This window comes from Rhinolophus sinicus, chromosome 1 (assembly GCF_057876585.1).
Source record: "Rhinolophus sinicus isolate RSI-liver-muscle chromosome 1, RSI-T2T, whole genome shotgun sequence".
Classification (NCBI taxonomy): Eukaryota; Metazoa; Chordata; class Mammalia; order Chiroptera; family Rhinolophidae; genus Rhinolophus; species Rhinolophus sinicus.
Window position 1 is genome coordinate 144,415,128 of NC_142501.1, and position 24,728 is coordinate 144,439,855.

A 24,728-nucleotide genomic window follows, 5' to 3' on the forward strand; every position below is an offset into this window, starting at 1 on the left:
GCCAGGCATCAAATTCCCTTGTTTAGGCCCTATTATAATTCTATGTTCAAAGGGTAGTTTAAAAACAAATAGGTGATTAGTTATATTTATTTCATAAGAGAATCACTGTTATTCATTCTTGCCATAAATAGCTGAGTACCTCTTATGTTCAGTCACTGGATTTCTATAAGGGGCCTTTTTCATCCTGACCCTTTTGTGGCCTAAATATTTGATTAGAGATCCTAGGATCTTAGATCTTTTGATAGCTTTTGATAGGCTCTTTAGTTTTATAGAAAAAGAAACTCAGGCCTAGGGACCTAAGGGACTTGCCCAAGATTTAGAATCGAGAACTTTTCTATGTCCCCATCATTACATTTCCCCCCACACCATCCTTCACTAGCTGCTTAAGAGCAAAAACATGCAGTTAATACATTTTATCTAAAACGTGCAACTATTAAATATCTTAGCAGACACCAAACAATCCCTAATTTTGTTTATCTCCTCCACCCTGAGAAAAGCTTTGACAGATGTCATATCTTTAAAAGGCATTTATTGGAAGCTTGAACTTGCCAAGTGCTCTTAGTAAGTTTCCTTAGAACTTTTAACATCTTGATCTTGGGTGTGCTTTTCAAAAGGCAAAGTCTCCCGAGGGTGTCTTCTCTTGCCACCAGATGGCATGCTTGTGAATCGGGCACCAGTGGGAGGAAGAGTGGAGGGAGAAGCTGTAGTGAAGCTCCCAAGTTTGCGCAGTGTGGAGGGGTCTGAGTGGGGAAATGCTTTATAGCAGGAACAAGGGCTGTGTGACTTGTCCAGGGATCACAGTAACAGCCAGAAAAGTGGAAAATGCAAATGTTACAGGAAAGGTATGATCCCCACAGGTGATTTATTAGCACTGGGTTTGTCCATGTGGTTACAGCAGAAGGGAGAAGGGCTGAGTTGGCCCCCAGGAGGAAACCACTCTCAGTAGCAGAGGCAGGAAGGGCCCAAACCACAGGTGAATCCACCCAGGCTGAAAACCCACAGAAAGGTGAGCGGGCAAGGAGGTGGGAGTGGGGGTGACACAGCCTGACCCTGCCTCCACCCGAGAAGGGCACTTCCATTTATGGTGAGACATTCCTTTCTAGCACCAGCGCACCTGGTGAACCCACTCTTCCTTGGATATTCATGGGAAATGTGGGCCCCTCTTTTGTGCCACTGGTACCTCCCTGAAAAGAGAAGGTCCGAAGAAAGAGGAGCTTAAAAATGCTGTTTTTGCCCTGCCTTTGGTTCCTTTAAGCCCGAATGGGTTCATACACCTTAGAGCCACATTCATTAGCCCCCAAAGTCAGGCTGCGGTAGCCTAGGAGCCTCTGCCAGGTCTGCTTAGCAGCCTCGTCTGCTAGTCACTTCTCTCTGTCCCTGCCTCCCATTCTTTCCTTTCTTATTGTTCTCCCAGGCGGCCTGCCTCTGCCCAACTCCTGATCTGAGCCCCTGTGAGCACCCGTGTCTTCCCTTCTGCCACGAGCCACTGCCTCCCCTGCTCACTGACTCCAAGAGGCCTCCTGCTCCCGCTGACTGGCCCCGAGGTTGCTGTCCCCCAAGAGCACATGCAGTCAAGCTCCTCTTTTCCCACATCTCACGACCGCAATACCATCAGAGATCCTGCTCTGTTTGGTATGGAGTGGGGCTGGGAGGTTGGTGATTTGCAACCAGGGTTGCAAATGAGTCATGTCAGGTACACGAGTCAATCCCGCTTCACTACTGTCAGCGGCCAGTCTCATGTGCTGAAGACCTTGGGGCTGGTTCTCTGTCCATTTCTGGATCCCTACCTGCTGCCGCATCTTCAGAGATTCTGTTGACCATCTAGAAGGCCCTTGGCATCTAGTCTGGGATTTCCTGGTTCTTCTTTACCAGTCAAGTCCTTGCCGTCTCTACCCTGCTGCAGCCACCTTGGGCCTTGTCATCTCCTTCTCTGCTCCTTTATTCTTTGTACTCCCTATTCCCTCCCTGGGTGCCTTCATGGACACCCCTTGTCATCGGCTCCAGCCACCCCGGGTGCTGGTGAGTCTGCCTGTGGCCCTGACCTCCCCGACACACACACCTCCCTCCCTCCCCCAATGTTCAGGACTTTCCAGCTGCTATCACTAGTCCAAATGCCTCTACGTTCATTTTTCCTCCTTTAGCCTATTGGCATCCCACCTCCCATCACAAAATAGGGATGTCTTCTCTCCTTTCTCTTGCTTCTTCACGGTCCAGATCCAGCTTATCGGGGCCCCTTACTCACCCAGTAAACATTTATCTCTTCCCTCGGTCCTCACCACCTCTGGCTTATGCTGTCATCAGCTCTTGTCTGGATCTAGTTGTCCCAAGTGTCTTGTCTAGTTCTGTTTTGTCAGTACTCTCCTTCACTGTTCCCAAAGGGGTCCCCCAAAACGCACATCAATAGCTCCCCATCAGGGTAGGCTCACCCTTTTAACCACGGCAGAGGAAGTGCTTCGATGGTCCTCAGTCCCTCTCTGGCATCACATCTGGATGCTGTAGCAATGCTGAATGATATTGTGACTCCTCAACACGCACCTTACCAGTTCTGTGATATTTGCTCTTGTGGTCCCCCATCTAATAGACCTTTTTCCCTCTACCCCGCAGCTTCGCCAGGTCACACACATTCTTTAATGTAAGCTCTAAGGGTCCTTTTCTGTCCCCTCTTGTACGCCACGTCTGTTTCCCTTTTTGCCTACGCTTGCTTCATTGCGTGATATTTATCTGTGTGACTTTCTTCCCCACTGGGCTGGGAGGCCCTGCTCTGTTTTCCTGATCCCCAGCTCTACCCGGGCCAAATAGTTAGGAGCTCAGTTACCATTCCATCAATGAAGACATGTTTCAAAAGTGCCTGCTTTGTTACTGAGCCATTTCTTTGCCACTAATGAGTAACATTCCAGCTTTTATTTCTCTGTCTTTTGGGTCCCTTCTGTCAATTAGTTCATAATTTTTAGACCAACATTGAAAGATGCTTAAGGAGCTGCTTTTAAAAAAAACTATGCTGCAGTGAAGTCTTTGTTATGTTGTGGTCTTTAAACCGACTTTCAAATAGCTGATCGTCCTACTATGGTACATTGCAGTTGCTTAAAACTGTGAACCGCCTCAAATACTGAAACAGATTTCGTATAATCACTAAATATCCTGTACCTAAGGTAGTTCCAAGACCTGGAATACAGATAGAAAATGTCTTTCCTTTTTAAACGCTAAATACAAATTTGCATTGTGCCAAGGAATTGTTTTTTCAGGCCCAGACACAGAAGTATTGTAGTGGAAGACGTAACATGAAAAGACAATGAGGAAATCATGTCAATTACTTATTATTTACCTTATATCTAAATTTGAGTAGATTTTAACAATGATTTCTACCCAGATAAGTACTTGAATCTTTGTATTGCAAGGTTAAAGATAGATCTCAACTCTCTCTTACTCAGAATCCTCTGGACATAGCAGAATTATGAATCCAGATTCGTGTGATCCATTTAAGACTGTTCTGAAACTTGTCCATGGAGGTGCTTTTAAAGGTTGGAGGTAGTAGGGATTTGGGTGGTACGTAGTTGTCAGGTAGTTCAATTTCTTTGAAAGCTCATGGTTTTTTTCCTCCTGAAAAATGCATTTACTTTCTATTTTACAATCCATAAAAGAATATTTCAAATGATTTGTCACTGAGTGAAACTGACCTGCGAGAAGACTAGTTAGGAAACACCTAAATAGATCACAGAGGCACGATGTCCCAAATTATCTTCCCCTTTCCTGAATCCCACATTTCACCTATGTAGTCATTCCTCCACAGTACACTTATTAAGCATGTTCTGTATTCCTGGGGTGCTGTGAGGCTTTGAGGCTCGAGATGGATGGATACGGACCTTGCTTTGGATTCAGAGAGTTTACAGTTTGGAGTTGGGGTGGGGTGTGGTCCTCCCAGGATGAGCTTTCCCTGAATCTCCGCACACCGTCACACTCTGAGAACTTTGCCTTTGCCTCTCCCTTCTTTGATTACACATAGGAACACAATACAAGCAAACACACAAAGCCTTTGTGGCTCAGCTCTCACGGCCCCTCCCCCTGGAGCTCTTTATGGTCCTTTCAGGCAGAATAATAGCTACTTCCTTTGAGTCCTGGGACATATTTTTCACCTTTCAATATTTTTATTTCATTTGCATTGGATTTGTCTCCTATATAAGGCTGAGTCCCCCATCAGTACCTAGTTCACTACCATAGTGATAACGATGCAATACATGCCTGTGGAAACAGAAGACTTTTTAATGGTTATGGTAGCATGGCCTCATTGCAGTAGAATGGGGGCAGGAGCCGTCCTGGGATCCTCCATTGCATGGCTTACTTCATTTTGTGGGTAATCCAGAGTAGATTTGCAGTCTCCCTGCCACTGGGCAGGAGCATTTTGAGTGGCTTTCACTGAGCTCATATACCGCCCCCCCTCCCCAGCTTTATTCTATTTCCAGTATCATCTACTTGCTTTTAAAGCCTCGTGGGTGTTGTGGGCAATTACTAGGATTCTTCCATCTTGCTTTTCATCCAGTTTATTCCTATGGGGATATAAAAGTATGTCAGAAACAGTAGGATATACAAATCATTAGCTTTTTTATTACAAATTGTGGTTAAACAGTATATGAACCCAAGAGTGCTCGAACTACAATGGAGTTTTCAGCTTTGTCTTACTCAAAGTTCTTCTTGCCCTACTTCCCCATAACTATAGTAAGTTTTCTTCCTACTGGGTTTTCTATGTGGGTTTTCTTCCCCGCCATTATTTTGCCTGGTTCCTTATGTTTGTCTCCAAAGAAGAAAAAGTTTTGAAATGACTTCCTTACTTTTAACCTAAGCTGTAAATCCAGTTTTTGCCTCTGTAGACGTTTGTGAAGGGCGTGAAGACCGTGGGATCGTTGAGATTCTAGATTGCAGTAACGCTTGGCGTGGTCCACCCCCCACTGCAGGTGATTGGGGAGCATCTCCTGCTCAAGCAGGTCTCCCCAGGTACACAGGTCGTTGAGACCCTTCTACAGTAGAAGTGCAGTCTGGGCTCTCAGTTAGTCTTTTAATGGACAGATCAACAAACACGGGGATACCTCGAATATTTTTGCTTACGAAAAAGAGAGATGGACGGTTGCATTCTTTTTGATGGAGAATCAAAACCTTTTCTTTGAGTTCTGGTTGACTTTGAGCTTGGTTTGACTGATGGGAGTTCTCAGGGGAGTTCTGAGCTGCCGACCTCACCCTACACCACACCCCAGATGCAAGGTCTGCAATTTCTAATTTCAGGTTCCTTAAATGAAGTGCTTATGAAAAACAGTGGGAATGCAGAGTCTCCCCTGGTGTTTGTGAACTGGAGGCCCTCCCCCAATCCTGTAATGTTTTATTAACCTCTAATTCACGGTAGTCTTTTTTTTTTTTTTTTTTTTTTTTTAGTTGAGCCACCCCTTTCATGTATTTCTAAGTTATCAGAAAATCAATAGATTTCCCCTAATACACACACACATATTTCATCAATTTTCATAACATGGACTTTATATATAATACAGTATCAAATCCAGCTTCTGCAAACCGATTTGAGAATCAAACATAATGACTCAGATGGTGAGTAGAAAAGCAAAGATCTATGAGAGAAGAACCTACAAGCCTTGAGCACTCAGTCTCCTGGGTTGTAGGAGCCAGTGCAGTTTAAAACTTCTAGGTTATTCATCCTAGAGGGTTGAAAGAGCTTCTGCTGGTGGGTGGGGCTGCCTAGTTAGCTCAATTGGTTAGAGCATGGTGCTACATAATAATACCAAGATTGCCGGTTCGATCTCCGCATGGGCCACTGTGAGCTGTGCTCTCCTTAAAAAAAAAAAAGCTTCTGCTAGGAATGCCTGCTTTGTATAAGGTGCTAGAGATATGGGAATGGAGATGCTATGCATGCCTCCAGTTACAACTGTGTGGCGTTGTCAAAATGACAATTTTTTTAAATCACATGATTAAAAAAAAGTTATGGGGCTCACAGAAGCTAATACTGGGAATTAGAGTGGTCTGGTGAGAAAGAGCCAGGTTGGCTGAGAAAGTTTGAGCCTTTGGCCTTGAAGAATTGTTGGTTTTTTTGTTTTTTTAATTTTAGTTTTTTTTTTTTATTATGAGAAAATACACATAATATAAAAAGTACCATTTTAAGTGTCCTATTCAGTGCCATTAAGTACATTCACAGTGTTCTGCAACCATCAAAAAGAAGTTCATTTCTAGAACTTCTTTTGTCATCCCAAGCAGAAGCTCTGTACCCATTAAGCAATAACTCTTTAGTTTTTCTTTGCCGTAGCCCTCGGTAATTTCTACTTTATGAATTTATGTATACTAGGTACCTTATATAAGTGGAATCAAACAATATTTATCCTTTTGTGTCTGGTTTATTTCACTAAGCATAATGTTTGCAAAGTTCATTCACGTTGTAGCTTATGTTGGAATTTCATTCCTTTTTATGGCTGAATAATATTCTGGTGTATGTATATACCCCGTATAGTTTGTCCATTCATCTGTCGATGGACACTTGAGTTGTTTCCACCTTTTGGCTATTGTTTCCACTATTGGTGCATAAAGCTGCTATAAATATGAACATGGGTATGCAAAACACATGTTTGTGTTCCTGCTTTCAATTCTCTTTGGGTAAGGTGGAATTTTATACTTCTGAAAGAGGTTATGGAGGGTATGTTGGCATTTATCTTGAACTCTTGTTAAAAGTCTTGCATTATTGATGGTTCATAAGCGACCCTTTCTTCCCTTATTTATGCTCTTTGAGTGCAAGGACTGTCTTCTGTTCAACACTTAGCAAGGTACCTGGGATAAATACCAGGGGTACCAAAAAAATGTATACAGGTGGACACTTTGCTCAAGCAGTAGTTCACTGTCATCAGAAGTGTCTGGACGCTGATGGTAACCACTTTGAGCACCTCTTGTAATTGCAGAAGTCAAATGTGACTTGTATTCATCTTTTCTTATCTGTATATATTATTACAATTTTAATACAGTTTGTTTTTCTTAAAATGTGTATACATGTGTTTTTTTTTGGCACCCCCTGTATTTGCTGAATAGTTCCTGGAGTTCATAGCCAAGAACCATCATTGACTAAACTATTTGGTCCCCAAAATGGTGGGTTTTGTCATATATATACATATATATAATATATATATGTATATATATGTATATATATGTATATAATATATGTATATATTATATATATTATTTTTTTGTCTCATTAATTAACACGTGTTCAGGAAACAGAAAACAAGTCTTAATATTAGCCTTACCAAACATAGTTAGGGAAGTACATTTTCTAATGCAAAGAGTCCTGATGTAAATAAAATCCAATTCAATCAACCTTTTTTGAGAATCTGCTATGTACCAGACACATTTGAAAATATGTAATTTCAGAGCAATTTCAAAGGTCAGTTGGAATACCTTACTGGTATTGAATTTTAAATATAATAAATATATGCATATGTGTACACATACCTTTTAACATGAATCTCTAGGTTTTTTTTATTGTGAGAACATTATAACAATATTCAATATAGTTTGGACTAAAGAGAATAATACACACATTTCCTCTCTAATATAAACTCTATTTTCACTTTATAGTATGAGTTTGAGGGTTGAATTTATAAATAAAATAAAAACCCTGAATGTTTCTGGTGGTAATGATTTCAAAAAATTTTAAGAGGTTCTGCTGTGGAATAACTGTGTCTAATAATTATTATGTGTTTTCTATATGCCCAACCACAGTTCTGACTGCTTTACATAACAACCTTCTGAAATAGGTGATGTTAACCATCCCTATTTTACAGATGAGGAAACTGAGGCTGAGTTGACTAGTAACTTGCCTGTAGATTACACACATACTAAGTGGCAGAGTCAGGATGCAAATCTTGACAGCCTTAATCCAAGAGCCAAGTTCCCACCTACGATGCATTACTGCTTCTCTGATAGCTAGCATTTACTACAAACTGCCCAGTTCTGTGTTAAGTTCCTTGCATGTATTTGCTGCAGTGGATTCCCATAAGAACCCTTTGAGATGAACGTATTTTTATCATCATTTTCCAGATGTGGAAACTTGGACACAGAGAGGTTGAGTGGCCTCCCTTGAGTCACACAGCTAGGCCTTGCCTACATTGGGATGGTAGGTCTCTGGAAGTCAGCAATATTTCTTCTCCTAGATTGCAATATCTATGTGCTGCGTTAAGATCCACTCTTGAGAAAAATGAATTGATTGAAATATTGTAGTATAAATTCTTTAAGAATTTTTGGATTGAATTTACTGTCAGTATCAGTCATATTCACTGGGAAGTTCTCCCATTTTCAAGGGGATTAAATAATTGAAATAATAGTGTCTTATCTATTGCTGTGCCCATTTTCATTAGTTAACATTCTGTACACCTTTCAAAATAATCCCAGTCACTTAATTTCCATATTCTGGCTGCTGCATGTAGATGCTGAGCCTACTGGGCACAAATAGTCTCGTCTATAGCACTTCTCATGTTGTTGGTGCTTAATAACTTTTCCTAATTATAATCGACCTTATTGTTATCTTCCATCAAAGAAGGCTGCTGAATATCTTCTGATCTGAGGTTTACTTTGCGTGACATGAAGAGACAATTGATGCCGTGGTTGAAAGATGTCCAGATGAAATAAATACTTGTCTAGATAACAAACTGGAATTGAGACTGGTCATCTATATACACTTGCAGGGGACAATTGCAGCCCTTCTTTAGAGCATATCTGTCTGTCTGTTTCCACAGACTCTCTAAATCAAATGTCAGGAGGTTTCATAGTTTCTTTAACTTCTCACCTTGTTTGACTACAGATCTATTTCTCTGCCTTCTCCTGCCATAGCTCTCCAAGGAGAGAGGTCTATACTTGCAAGCCTTTAACTTTGGAGCAAACAGAAATTCCCACTCAACTGAAATTGCACTCTTGGATTTCCTGTGGTCTCTCTGTAACCAAATTTGGGGTCTTTTGTTCATTCCCTTGGATCTTACTCAGCATCTGCCTAGGACCAACCACCTTCTCTTTGAAACCTCTGATCTGTTGTCTTCCTTGCATCGTTAGCCTCTCCTCTTCCTTTCTGGTGGTGGTCCTTTTTTTTTTTTAAGTCTCTCCTGACTCTATTCTACACCTTCTTAACTGACGAGCTCTCCAAGATTGGTAGTCAGTGTGTTCTTTTTTCCACAAACCTTCCCCTTGATTATCTGACCCCAGTCTTTTAACTTAACACATTATCGCTCTGCCTCCACCATCTGAATTTCAGGTGGCAAAGTGAGAAGTGCATCTACTGCCTCTCTTGTCCCAGGTTTTTTCTGAACATATGTTCATTCCTCCCCGCCCCCAATCATCCTGAACTTGCAGACAGTTTCCTGGTATGGCTTCCTCTTACTGCCTGTGCCTCCTACCAGCCCCTTTCTCCACCTGGTTTGATGGCTTTTACTCCTCCTTCAGCTCAAGTCGGTTCTTGTTTCCAACCTTGCTTGTGCGTGGAGGGGGCACACATGCTGTGCACATGAGCCATTTCTTCCAGGAACCTGCAAAAATGATTGAAAGTCCTCCAGGGAATTCTATGTGCCTCTTGCCCCAGCCCACCTCAGCCAGGGTCCTTTTCTTCTCTGTTCTTTACCTAGATCATTCATGAGTCAACCTTTTATATTTTTAATTGCACTCTAACCTATCACATTAATGTGTTTTTCCTCTGACATTATATTGCATCGTCCTCTTTAGTCTCAAATCCTTATACTAGTTCTGATTGCTTTTGCCTCCCTGAGGATGGAAGCTTTTCACCGAGCTCCTTGAATCTAGCTGATGATTGGTATGTCATTGTGGCATGTCACTTTCCTACTGACTCTACATGGTCTCTGTGGTACATTCCATGTAATGATACCAGATGTGCAGGGCTCTGGATGATCCGGTTTCATCCTGCTTTGCCTCCTTAGTCTTACCTCTCATGGTCTCCACAAGGGAACCTTATTTCCGTCCAGGATGATTTCTGCAAAGCTCTCAACGCCTTGTGTACCAACTCTGTTCTCATTCTGTCTTCTCTTCTGCCTCTTCTGATATTGTCCAGATCCAGCCCATCTCTAACTTTTCCTTCGGCTTACATCGAGATCTTGTAGTTATTTTCCACTGATTCTGACACTTCGGCAGTGTGTTTTTGAAACTCTGGAGTAAGGATCATGTGGGAGTACCGTGTGTCATACTTACATGGACTTTCCCCTAGCACCTTCGATGATGCTTTTACATATCATAAGGAAGGTCCTAATTAACGAACAGATGTTTGCATTCATGCAATAGATACATGAGTGAATGAGTGAATTGGGTGCTGTGGATTTTCTAAGGTTCAAGTTTCATATTCAGAGTCTGAAGTTTGCATCTTTAACCTAGTTTCCTGCCTAGGAAACCTGTCTGGCATTACGCTGATCAGGCTGCAACCCAACATATGCCATGAAATGTCTTGTGGTCTGATCTTTAAAATGCAATTTTCATTTTCTGTCTCATTGTTTGAAACTCATAAATACTTCTCCTTTTGATGAATATCACTGTGTAAAGAGAACTGCATAGAAATAACTGAATTCACAAAGCTTTAAGAAAAAGCCAAGCTATGTCATGGTCATGTACATGTTGCCAAAAGAGTAACAGGCCAAGAGTTGTTTTTTGTTTTTGTTTTTGGTGTAAAATTTTGTTTTTGTTGTTTGTAAGCCCGGTGTCAGCATATAAGTACTGTTGCAATGTCCCATGTTCAGAAAGGAAACTTGACCCAGCTGTATGTTTAACCCAGAGAAGGCCATGGGTCCAGCAGTCGTGGCTTGCACACCAAGTGTGACCCTCAGGATTAATTGAGGGTTGCAGAAAATAACTTAATTTTGTAGATGAACGTAAGAAACTTTAAACAGAACTCTTTCTAACTATAAATAGCAGACGGCTTTGTCCTATTTTTATTGTAGAGTACATAGCCGATGGAAATCAATATTGGAATAGAGGCTTTATTTCGCCAAGGAAAAAGATCATACTCAACACGATTCTCATTTTTCTTGGCAGGCTCTTCTCAACCATCTGTGAGTCCAGGGGAACTGTCTCCACCGTCCATCGAGCCAGCAACATCAGAGTTAATAGTCAGTGTTGGCGATGAGATTAGGCTGTTATGCACCGATCCAGGATTTGTCAAATGGACTTTTGAGACCCTGGGTCAATTGAGTGAGAAAACGCACAATGAATGGATCATGGAGAAAGCAGAGGCCACCAATACAGGCAATTACACGTGCACCAATAAGGGCGGCTTAAGCAGTTCCATTTATGTGTTTGTTAGAGGTAAATGTTCGCTTTCTTTGATGCTGTGCGTTAGAGAACTTAATATCGTGTTCTTATTTATGGGTGATGTATAGATGACTAAGCCATAGATAAAATATTACTGGCTGGGTCTAGAAAGCCTAAAGCAACATTTTCTTTGTTAGTTTCTCCATCTTTTGATACATAGTGGCTTTGGGTATGATTCTAGCTGAAGGTCTGCAAGGCTGTGACATGGTTCCTAATGAGATTACAATATTGTTCCCCCATTTGTTCTGGTGCTGAGTAAACCCTGAGAATAAATTAGGTCCTTCGGGAAGGTTGCATTTTAATGCCTTGAGATCTCAGATACTCCCACTCAGTAAAAATGCTTCAGGGAGCTGACGGTCTCGAAAGACCCAAACAGACCAACACTTCAAAAGAATTGACCCACTTTTAGGGAGTAAACTCAGAAAAATAACTCAGTCAGCAAAGTGTCCTGTGTCCTTCCTAGGTTCTTGATAGATGTCAGTTGGTTCATTTAAAAAAATTGTGACCTCTTAGGAAAATCTGATAGTTGTATTTCTAGACCTCATTTCCTGTGATAAATTCAGTGATTCATCTGTGTGTTTTTTTAATGTCTTTGTCAAGAGGAGGTTTGCTGGGCCAGGGTTGGGTGGGGTTGGGGAGGAGAACCTTTTTGTTGATGTAAGAACTGAAGTACTTGAAGCTAAGAGAGACATTGCAGGTTATAACGTGTTTCCCCGAAATAAGACCTCGACGGACCATCAGCTCTAATGCGTCTTTTGGAGCAAAAATGAATATAGGACCGGGTCTTATTTTACTATAATATAAGACCCTGTCTTACATAACATAACATAACATAACATAACATAACATAACATAACATAACATAACATAACATAACATAACATAACATAACATAACAAACATAACATAACATAACATAACATAACATAACATAACATAACATAACATAACATAACATACCGGGTCTTATATTAATTTTTGTTCCAAAAGATGCATTAGAACTGATGGTCCAGCTAGGTCTTATTTTCAGAGAAACACGGTAGGAGAAGTAGAGGCCCAGTTCTAGTCCTGGGTTTGTACCTTGACTGGGGCTATCATTGAAACAGGCCTGACTAGGAGGCCTCATCCATGGTATTGTGGAAGAATAATGAAGAATGTATCCCAACTTGTAGATCTGAGCAACCTCAAGAGTCTCGGTTCCTCAATGCAACATTTGGATAAGATCATCTGTTTTGTCTTCTCTACGTAATTGTTATTAGGAAGACAGAATTGTGCAAATCCCAGCACTGTAAGGGTTAATAAAGTTGACTCATATGTTCTCTATAATGGTTGCCATGAAATTGACTCTGCCTCTCCTTAGTTTGTCCGTAGTCCTTTCCTAGTGTGGTCGTTGAAAGAGATAAACATTGCTAGGCCACAGCTTAGCTTCTGGGCATGGTTCCATCATTGTTGAACCAACCTGTGGGTGGTTCTTTGACATTCAAAGGTACTCTGTAATTTCCAGGTGGTAATAAGTATCAGTTGGTTTATTGATAGGATGGGTAGAAGACTGATTAAATGAGGGAAACTGTCAATGAGTCAAATCAGTCTCATAGAGCTCACTCATTTTCTTTATGGGGAAGTCATCCTCAGTAACTTAGAACTATACTTCATTATTATTGATTTAAGATGGTGGATACTTACATAATCTATGTTACAGCAATGAAGGAAATTGGTACATTGTTGTAGGAGACAGACTTAAGCAACTGAGAAAGAGTAGATGGAAAAATAACCAACTCTGGCCTTGGACCATAGTTCACCCATCATGAAGTAATTTATTCACAGAATAAATGTAAGGCTGGGAGGTACATGATTCATTTTGGAAAACTGTTTTTCAAAATTGGTCAAAACTAAATGGTAAGAAGTATATGTCGATTATATTAAACTGATTTTTGTGGAACACCTAATTTCCAGATGGAAAGGACAATTAAAATTTTTTTTTTAAATGGAACCTGTTGGCCCAACTATGTATCTGTATTATCTTTACACAGCAGAGGGTAGCAGCATATTGTGTATACAGAATGAGGTTTGTCTTTGCTTCTATGGGGTCCCAGTCTGCCTGAGGCTTTCCCAGTACGCCCCTGGCATCCTGGCATAATTATTAATAACACCCCCTTTCACTCACACGGGTCCTGGTTTAGATGAGAAAGTATTTGCCACAGCATTCCTGAAACTCATAAGCTCTTCTTGTGCATTTGAAATTATTTGACTTCTAGAAGTTATATTTAAATATAACTTTCAAAGAATTTGAATAGAGTGAGGCCCACACGTTATTTGTACTGAGTGCCCAGCTGATAGTTTTCTAGATTCAATTCAGAAGCTGAAAGAGCCTGGAGACTGGGAACTCTGGAAAGGTCCCACCCAGAGGGGTAAGCGGAAGGACACCTTCCCCTGACCCTAATAGATATCATCAGATGGCTTATTCTTGGCCCTTGCTCCTTGAAATATTAACCTGTTGCAGAAAATGAGTCATGGTTGTAACAAAATATTCTCAGTTTTAAGAGCTCAATTATGGTATCAGTCAGACTAGGGTTTGAGTTCTGCCCAGCCATTTCTGGGCCACGTCACTTTAGGAGAGTCACTTTGTTGAGACTTTAGTTCCTTCATCTATAAAATGGGGATAATGATAGTGGCCATCACATAGGGGTGTTTTGAGGGGGCAAATGAAATAAAGGGTATAATGAACCCAGCTGAGTGCCTGACACCTGGAAAATGTTTAATAAATGTTAACTTACATGTAAATATTATTTGCATAAATTCTACTTTTGCTTGCAAAGAATAAAAGTCAACATCCATCTGAACCACAAGGAATTGTCATGAAGGGTAACATTTTCGATCTTTTAAAACTGTTTTCAGTGCCTGTGACCAGCCATTCAAACTGCTGATTTTTAATATGCTCTAGATCCTGCAAAGCTTTTTCTCATTGACCTTCCCCTATATGGGAAAGAAGGCAACGATGCGCTGGTCCGCTGCCCGCTGACCGACCCAGACGTGACTGATTACTCCCTCACGGGGTGCGAGGGGAAGCCTCTTCCCAAGGATTTGACCTTTGTGGCGGATCCCAAGGCCGGCATCACGATCAGAAACGTGAAGCGGGAGTATCATCGCCTCTGCCTGCACTGCTCTGCATACAAGAAGGGCAAGTCGGTGCTGTCGAAGAAATTCACCCTGAAAGTGAGGGCAGGTATGGGCCCTTTCTTACTTTCTTCTGGGAGTTGGAGCATCTATTGATCTAAAGACAACTTCTGTCTTCTCACTGGTCCACCTTAAGATAGTCAATCAGGCAGCTGGCTCCTCAGGACACCCCCCACACCCCTACCTCCCCCAGCTTCAAAACAATGTGGGTTGCTTGTGAATTCTTTTTTTTTTTTTTAATTTATTTTTTAGATTTATTGGGGTTACAATTGTTAGTAAAATTACATAGATTTCAGGTGTACAATTCTGTATTACATCATCTATAAATCCCATTCTGTGTTCACCACCCAGAGTCAGTTCTTCTTCCATCACCATATATTTGATCCCCCTTACAGTCTCAACCCCATGGGACCAGCCATGACTACCTCCAGCTGGGTGTGTCTGCCATAGATTATCATTTAGACTGGACTGGGGACAGTGATTCAACCTACTGACTCTAGGACACCCCGAAGTTTCATAAAAATTGCACTAAGTGTTCCTTCCAGGAGAAACCCGTTGAGAAGCTATAGTTACACTGTTTGAAAAGATTAGCATACAGATTATTCACTCCTTGATGTACTATTGATCTGTGAGTCGGCGTTCTCCTCAAGCTATTTTAACACATTCTCTAACTAGTCACAATCAGAGGAGGAAAGTACCAACTGACTGTGGACCTTGTTATTGTGGCATTCTATTTTGGTAGCAGGAAGATATGTAGATTTTGTAGCTCAGAGATTATCTCATTCCATCCCAGTTGGCATTCAGCTAGTGAAGAGCTTTTATTAAGGCTCTTGAAAAGTATGCTCATTGGAATTAAGGGAAATTTGATTATTGAAGGCCTGGGATTTTGAGAAACAAGGAAGATACTATTTTTACAGCGCCTGGGCAAGATGACTTTGGTAAAAAGAATATAATTAGTTGTAGATCACATCCTCATGAATGTGATCAACGTTATGAGAGGTAAAGATTAATGCCACTTCACTAGGTATGCCAGGGCTTCATTGTCCAGGAGCTCTGTAATCTAAAGAGGACGTTCCTGTCTTTTTCACTCAGTATTAATGAATTTACTTGAAGAACGCATGATTTAATTGCTGATGTCTTCAGATATGTAATACAGATCAGTTAGTGCCATACTTTATATTTTACTTAAAAGATGACAAAACAAGCTGTGTGCACATTTGAGGAAAGATGGTAAGTTAAAATGTCATGCTATAATAGAACAAATTATTTGAGGGCCACATTTCTTTTTATTCTAGCCATCAGAGCTGTACCAGTTGTGTCTGTGTCCAAAGCAAGCTACCTTCTTAGAGAAGGAGAGGAATTTACAGTGACATGCTTAATAAAAGATGTATCTAGTTCCGTGTACTCAATGTGGATAAAGGAAAACAGCCAGGTAAGTGAATTGTTTCTTTCATTTTTCTCCATGTATTGTTCTCTCTATGTGGGAGATTTTCAGGGTTTTTTTTTTTAAAGTCTATTAATTGTCCTGGGGGGATGGCTCAGCTGGTGTGTCTGTCTGAGGTGGAACTGTCTGGGAGTGTGTCGAGATGCATATTTTCCCCTTTCATAACACCATATGTAGACGTGTACACTCACTATTGGTAACAAGCAAATGTCATTTTGTAAATTTATTTTGAGAAAATCGAAGAGAGAACTCCAGGCTCAAGTCATCACTTCAGGCTGTTTGCTTTGAATGACTTTAGTAGGAAAATTAAAAAACAACAACAACAACAAAAAAACAAGTAACGGTTAACTTCATAAATATCTTGTTTTTTTTAAGCTATTATCAGTACTCTTCAGGCCAGGTTATTTAAAAGATTGGGAAGAGTTGCCAATTTTTTCCTTCCATATTTAAAAAGAATAAATGGTCTTAGATATTAACCAGCAAGTTCTTCCCTCCCCCACAAAGTGGCCTTTCCATTTGAGAAGGGGGTTTCTTTTTGTATGGATCTGATTTCCTCCTTGGAGACTGGTTACCTGCGATCAAATTGCTAATGGTTTTCTATTTGTTTTAGTGGCTGTTAATAAAATGGTTATCTTTAATCCAAAACATTTGGACATGTTTAGGTTCTCATTCGTTTAACAAAGGCATATTGAATGTCTACTATATGTCAGATTACTATGTTAGGCATATCTTAAAAAAATAATTTTTTAGCCAGTTTTAGTTGAAGGGTTTTTTTTCTCTTCACTCTTAATAATAGCCAAGGTCTTTAAAATGTCCAATTTCCCTAATATGTTGCTTTAAAATTTCCCTTGACTGAATTTTCAATAATTTTTGTATGAGTAATCTAGGCCATCTAGTTAATAAGCTATCAATGGTGGTTTTTCTTCAGTCCACATGTGTGCATTACATTGGAAAAAAGAAATGCTATATTTTTCTCTCCTCCTCTTTTTCCTCCTCATGCCCTATATTCAACAATGGCAACTTCATGCTTGTTTAAAGAATTCTTTGCTAAACAAGTAACCATGGTGATTAGCATAATGCAAAGCATTATGATGGTATTCATATAGTCCTGTGATGGATGATACCTTGCTAAATGAAGCCTGCCGTTGCTTAGGAGAATGGATTGTCCTGTAGACTTATTTTTGCAAACCAATGGCTCAGAGAAACAAGTTTTAGTTTCCATATCATATAATTTAATAGTAAACAAAGGCTTATATATGGATTTTTGACTAACCTTACAACACAATCCCATACTAACTGATTTACTATAATCCTTAATTTCAGATGAGAGAACAGTTTAGACGGTGTGTGTATTTGAGCCTCTATATAACTTGAAAATTAGCCTTTTTGAGATGAGAAATTAAATTGCCCCAGGCAGTTTTGTTCTGAACCATTTCCCCCAGGAGGCCCTACATGCCATTCCCAATTAATCCACTGGCACTGGTAGATAAGCCTTCAGTGTGGGGAGCTCTTTGGGGAAATCCCCGTGTGCACCTCCAAGGGTTAAGGAAAACCAAATCACGTGCAAACAGTATGTAATGTGTGACTTCCAGATGGGGCTTATGGCTCTGTGCCAAGGTTCATCCATGAATCTTTTATTGCTATCCTTTGGCTTAATTTGGAATACTTAGCACTGTTAGCATTATCAAGTTATCTTAAAAATCCATAGTTGATTCTGACCATGTAGAATAAGTTTAACTCACAATGAAATTTAGGATAAATTGACTGTTTTAGAGTTTTTGCAATTGCTAGTTTTAAAACATAAGGGAGTCTTGGCGTTTATTCAATACTTGTGAATCTTGGTTAGCTTTTCTAATGCTTTTAAACCATCACATTTTACTTGCTTTTGATTATGACCTTTGACACTATCCTAAATTATTGTCTTTGGGTTTAGGTGTTGATATTGCATCATTTATGACCAAGCTATTCCTTCCACTGGCATTTCAGTGTTCCTGTTTAGCTCCCTATTGTAGACTCTTGGGCTTTTGCAAGAACTAGAAGGGAGATACCTTAAATATAGAATATGGTATGTTATCTGTCCACTGTCGCTCTGCCTTTGCAGAGGAAAAGTGTCTGTGCCATGATGGCCTGGGAAAAGCCATAGAAACTGTCATTTCACCTCACTATTGCATTTTCTTAACAATTGATCTTAGGCAGTGAAATGGCAGATGTCTATCAATTATTAGAAGAATCTTTTAGAAGGGTATGTTTAAATCTACATAGTGCTCCAAACTGGAGAGGCCTTTGAAGATCTTTGTTCTCTCATTGCCTTTTAGAAACAAAAGACTAGTGGTACCCTTGACTTGCCCAAGATCTCACAGTTAACAGAAAGCAGGTTTCTCTTCTTTTTATTTTGAAACATTTAACTTTGGCAGTCAGCCTTTATTTTTAATGTAAAATTTTTCCAAAAATATAACAACATGAGAAAAAAAGAGAAATAGGTATAATCCCACCATTGTATATAACAGTACTGTGCAATGGAAATAAAATACGAGCCTCTTGTGTAATTTTAAATTTTCCAACAGGCACATGACAAAGAGTAAAAAAAGTAAAATTCATTTTGATAGTATATTTTATTTGACTCAATATATCAAAAATATTATTTTATCATGTAGCTGGCATAAAATTATTAATGGAACATTTTACATTATTTTTTTCATATTAAGTCTTAAAATTTGGGACGTATTTTATATTTTTGACACAATTCAATTCAGAGTATTGCATTTCAAGTGCTCAGTAGTCATATGTGTGTTAGTCCTTATAAATGCTATATTGGTTGCCTTTTTTTGTCATATATTTTATTCTCTGTCCCCATGCTGCAGTTTTAAGTTACACTCAATTTATCCTTTTTAAATAGTTTAAACATTTTCTTGTTTTCACATATTTGTTATTTTGATACTTGGTATACATTTAGGTCATCTCCAAGCTTTCACTGCTGTAAACATCTTAGAGCTTTTGTTTTTTTGTTGAGTTATTTCCTTGATGTAAATTTGCTGGAGTTGATCAGGGGTATGAACATACTGCCAAGTTGCTTTCCAGAAGGGTTGTTGTGAGTTACCATACTGTCAGAATGGTCTAATGCTAATAAGTTCACCATGGCCTGGCCAACGAATCACCTTGATCTTGGTCCATGTCAACATTAGATCCTGTTTACTTTCCTTTTTTCGTTGCTTTTCTCTTCATTGTAATAGGAATGTGTCACATTTCAGAAAATTTGGAAGATGTAGAAAGCTATATGCTATTCCTTTTAATTTTTTCAGAGAGTGGCTATAGTTTATATTATGGTTTTTTTTCCATGACATTTTCCATACAAGAAATTTCTCCATGTCTTTCTGCAGACGAATAAGTGAGATGGTGATATCACAAGAGTAGATTCACAATCTTTTCTCTTCAGCTCCTGCTTAAATAATTTGGGCTTGTTTTTATATGTATCTTGGAACTCCCTTTAATAGTTGCCAAAACTGGATAAAAACTTTAGGATGAATTTCCAAGTTAGTTTTAGACTAACTTGTGATTCTCTTTTTATTCATAAAATAATATACATGTTAATAATATAGAACATTATTATTAGCAATGTGTTTCTTTCAATCACTGGGATATAGAATAGAAAAAATATATAACAAAATAAGATATGACATAAGTATGCTGACTCATTATAAAATATCAGTATTCTGTAATATTTCTTACATAGTGACTTTTAAAATTTGGTACTTAAAAATATTAGCACTGCAGAGAATTTGGAATTATGTATGCTATAGTTATTAAGAAATGAATTTTCATGTTTTTTCTCATCATTAATAATGACTATCTTTCAATATAATCCTGTAATACTATGAAGTGTTCCAATGACAGACTTGTCATGATGCTTTATTATTCTTAAGTAGTGTATAATGAATGCTAATATGGAGAAGTTAATTGCTGCTATTTTTAATTTATCCAGGAAAGATCCTGCATATAAATTTTATGGTAATCTTTGGGTATTTTTTCTCTCCTTCTGAAACCAGCAGACTAAAGCACAGGTAACGAGTAATAGCCGGCATCAAGGTGACTTCAGTTTTGTACGTCAGGAAAGGTTGACTATCAGCTCAGCAAGAGTTAATGATTCTGGAGTGTTCATGTGTTATGCCAATAATACTTTTGGATCAGCAAATGTCACAACAACCTTGGAAGTAGTAGGTAAATATCTCTATGGGAATGTGTAAATTACTGGCAGTAGTGCAAGAAGAAATTACTAGATAGTTTCCTTTTTATGTAAATGGAATGTTGAACAGAATTTTAGAAATTTTTATTATCGCTGAATGAATGAATGAAAATTATCATTGTAGCCTTTTCCAGTTATAGCACAAAAGCAAATTCTACCAATTTAATAGAGGGAAGTGGAAAGCTGTAATTGAAGTTGTTCAAACCTTTCATTTTCTGTGCTACTCACCCTCCCCTCCCCACCAAACAAAACGTAAGTCGAGCTTTTAAAAAAATTCTAGTTCTTACTAAGTGACTTGAGTTTGAAAATGAGGAGCGCAAATGCTTAGAGCTTAAAGTAATTCTCTGAATCTTTTGGTGGGGCTCCTCAGCCTTTTGATTTATTGTTTTAGCATTCATGGTTCTTGCTGTGTAGCAGGAAGGGGGGAATTGGGCTTCTCCTCCCCACCCCACTGCACCTTATCGTACAACCTTACAGGCTGTAGCAGGAACCTTCAGGAATGGGGTCTACAGGAACTGGGTCACTGGTTCTACAGAACATAAACTGGAACATGGTAGCTTGTGCCCTTAACCCCATCATATCTAGTATACACGACACATGGGTTTAGCCTTTTCTTCCCTACTCTAGAAATTTCCCTAAATATTTATTTTCCAAGCATCTACTTAAAGAGAACAGAGGGTTGTGAAGTACCTGCTGTTGTCGATTTACAGAAAATAATGATTTTAAATTACTTCATGTATACATTTTTTTGGTCTTTTGAGTATTGTGTGAATTTAATCTGTTTTCTTGTCTTTTTAATGCAACCCTATTCTTAATGCTTGACTTTGATTAAGTACTTCTAGGGTGGAGAAATTCTTCATCATGAGCAATAATAAAATGCCATATTTGTTTTCATTGCTCTCCTTTCCCCCATATCTCTTCAGTAATTTTTGTAGCAATGTTAGAGGTCTGATTTGTCCCACAATAATTTCATATAATTTTGGTATTTCGGCCCATGTTGTAACGGAAAGTATCTCACCAGACTGAACATGAAAAAGACACCTTACTTGCAATTATAGAGTCAACACAGAGAAAGAGTACAGCTCAGTCCCTAAACGTGATGATGAACCGTTTATTAATTTGAATAGATGGCTATGCTTTTAAAATATTAAACTCCATAAGTGCTAATTTGCTAAGTTGATTAGGGAGCATGTTGATATATCAGCTTCAGCTCCGGAAATCAATTAGTAAGGATGTTTTGAGCATATTGTTATATGTAATCAGATTTTAAAAATCCACTCATCTATTTCCAAGAATATAACAGTATAACTGGAAAGAGTTGTGGCCAAGAAACCTGAATCTGGTTTTGGATTGTTTTGAGAGTGTGTTGTGATGGGACAAGAACAGGAAGGGACCAAGAGAAAGGTGATTTCTCTAGGGGCTGGGAGTAAGATCTGGATACAGTGTGGAGTAATAGAGAGAACAAGGCTTTAGGATGGCCCGACCTGGTTTGGAGCTGGGGCTCTGCCACCTGGCTTTCTAATGTACCCTACTTTAACTCTGCCTGCATTTTCTCTTCTGAGAAACACAGTCTATAACTCCCAAGACTGTGGGAAGGAGAAAAGGCAGTAAATTTTATATAAGTGCCTGGCATAGTGTTTGCACTTGATTAAATATTAGTGCCTAACCAATTTCTTAATGCAGAAGTACTTGAAAAAAATCATACTTTATATTATAACAACCCAGATGGAGTTCTTTGATTCTGGTAATTCTTATCCTTCATGAATTTGAAGCTTCATTCCACTGTAGGACATAAAACTATATTGAGCAAACTGGACTATAGCAAACTCAGAGGGAACTTAAGACAAATATCTTATATAATAGTGGTGATTGTGAGATAAATAATTCCATGCAATATTTTCAATTGTGTGGTTTGAATTTATAACCTTGAAAACCTGAAAATTTAATGTAGCATTCAGGTGAAACATTTATTTCCTCAAAATTAACCTAAATTAGTTTAAAGAATGGCAGGGGTTATCATTTATGATTCAGGTATTAGAATAAGGTGGTGGTGTCCATATCCAATTTTCATTTGGATGGTTTTCCAGTCTCATTTGAAAAATCCTTTTTCAATTGGTACAAAGGGAGTTAGACTCCATTTTTTGTTCTGAATCTATGGGAAACTTAAAGGGCAGTAAATACTATCATGACAATGTCATGTGGGACTTCAATATATTTAACCAAATAGCACTAGAAATAATAATTTTAAATTTCAAAATTATTTTTTTTTAATTTGAAAAAATAGAAAAATAAAATTAAAACTCTTTCATAATCCCACCAACGTGACATAACCATTTTAAAGATTTGGTGTGTTATTTATAGTTTTGAATGCAACAGGGTTTTAATTATATATACAATTTCCTTCTCTTTCTGTCTCTCTCTGAAAGTATGTAGAGACTCTATAGTAAGAACAGGTCAGCCTTGGCTTCTCATACACCTGTATTAAAATCTAGGCTCTGCCATTGGGTAGCCATGTGTATGGCTTTCTAGGACTTTTGTTTTCATTTATAAATTTGGAGTTATAAGCTTTCTATTTCAGAATTGTTATAAGATTAAATATTTGTCGTAATTATTAAATAAAATGTATACTGAAGTACTTAGGGCACTTCTTGCCACATAGTAAGTATTCCATAAATGGTGGCTCTAAACATAATATTGGCACTTACGTTCTTTTTCAAGATATTTTTATATTATTATTATTATATAATCATTTCTAAGGGCTACTTTATTTAACCAGTTTCTCACTTTTAAAATTATTATAACTAGTGTAAATAGCACTTTCATATGTAGCTATCCACCTCACTCAAATGGAAATTACAGGGTTTAAATTGAAGAATAATTTTTAAAAATCTACATTATTAGATGCTTTCTAAGAGTTGTGCCAATTTACAATGTGTCATTCAGTGTGACACTTTGCTATACTTGCAAAATTATTGGGTTTATTTCAAATTAGTTTTGCTATTTTTCCAAAGGATAGTATACTTTATTTTTGAAACAGCTTTATTGAAGTATTGATATTTTTAATTAGTGAAAAGTGTTCCCTTATTTTAATTACTAGTTTCAATACTTTCCTTCTATATTTTTATGTCCTCTTTTCCTGTTACCTTAATTAATTTTACTATATAGTCATTTTAAAATGTTTATGTATTCAGATTTGTCTTTTATGATTTTTTTCTTCTGTTGCTTCTAAAAAAGCCTAAAAATCTGCCCCCTTTATAGAAGTTTTATAGGAGTTGGTTCCTTGTTTAGTTAAAGATATGGTTTGATTGTTAAAATACTGTCTTTGATTTACCTCTGATATATTAATATAATATGAGAAGACCCAAATTTACTTAAAATACTAAAAAAACATTCTTTCAACATTTTTATTGAACATCAAAGGCTCTCTTTCCCTTCTTGATTTATGACACCTCCTTATCACATATACACTTACATTGAGTCTGGGTATGCGCTAACTATTTAGTCCAAATAGTTTTTAACCTAATAAACATCAAGACTAGTACTTATAGAAGACTTGTAAGATGGTGATAGATCTTTAAGAGAGTTGTTTAAGAGACAGAGATGGGAGAATAAACATTTCATGTGTGTCCTTTCTCACATTATGACAGTGATTCTAGAAGAGCAAAATAAAATGTCAAATGGCGAGTTTAAATTCTCTTGTTATTGCCAAGTCATACTGGAATTCAGTCAATCACCTTTGTAATTCAAAGATGAACTTGTGTTTTTTGCTGGGTAGCTGTGGACAATGGTTTCTTTCTGTTTAATTCTGTTGTGATTAGATAAAGGATTCATTAATATCTTCCCTATGGCGAATACTACAATATTTGTAAATGATGGAGAAAATGTAGATTTGATCGTTGAATACGAGGCATATCCGAAACCGGATCACAAACAGTGGATATATATGAACAAAACCTTCACTGACAAATGGGAAAATTATCCCAAGTCTGAGAATGAAAGTAATATCAGGTAAGAAACGAGCCTTGCTCTAAGGATTACACCTTTTCCTCGTCTTGCACTTGGCTTTCCGGGTCCTATTTCTGTGACCTATAAATGTATTAGAGGGTACCTGGCATAGAAGGAAGTTTGGGGTCGCTTCCTGAGTCTTCTTCCCAATATTTCATTTTGCTGTGTATTTCAGGCACCCAAAAAAAGTCAGTGCCTCAGTTTTCTCATTTGTAAGATGGAAGATAGTTCTTTCCAGAGTTCTGAGGGTGCTTCAAAAGCAATGACTGGCATGTACTAGAGACACATTAAATAATTCTCTTCAGAGAAAGAGGAAAGTTAGTGTACTTAATCATTTTTTTTTTTTTTTAACTGTAAGAAAACTAAGAATCATTAAGTAGCTTTGGGCCAGACAGTGAACCTGAGCTCTTTTACATTAGACCTCTCATTTGATCTTCAAAACACTGATAACAAAAAAAAAAACAGTAGCAATAATAACACTATGTATAAGCTGTGTGCACTTTTTTCCTGCCTTGTGCTGTTCTAAGTACCCTT

At 38.4% G+C, this 24,728-nt stretch overlaps 1 protein-coding gene across 5 annotated transcripts in view; it reads left to right on the forward strand.

Moving 5' to 3' along the window:
• Positions 1–24,728, forward strand: part of KIT (KIT proto-oncogene, receptor tyrosine kinase) — a 78,638-nt gene that overhangs the window by 23,103 nt on the left and 30,807 nt on the right. For 3 of the 5 annotated variants that reach the window (XM_019740179.3, XM_019740181.3, XM_019740183.3), the window contains exons 2-6: positions 11,056–11,325; positions 14,273–14,554; positions 15,801–15,937; positions 19,993–20,164; positions 24,008–24,197. In XM_019740179.3, coding sequence (XP_019595738.2) covers positions 11,056–11,325; positions 14,273–14,554; positions 15,801–15,937; positions 19,993–20,164; positions 24,008–24,197 — 1,051 coding nt within the window. The remainder of the gene's footprint in view (positions 1–11,055; positions 11,326–14,272; positions 14,555–15,800; positions 15,938–19,992; positions 20,165–24,007; positions 24,198–24,728) is intronic. The other 2 variants (XM_019740180.3, XM_019740182.3) reach the window with 1 other exon arrangement.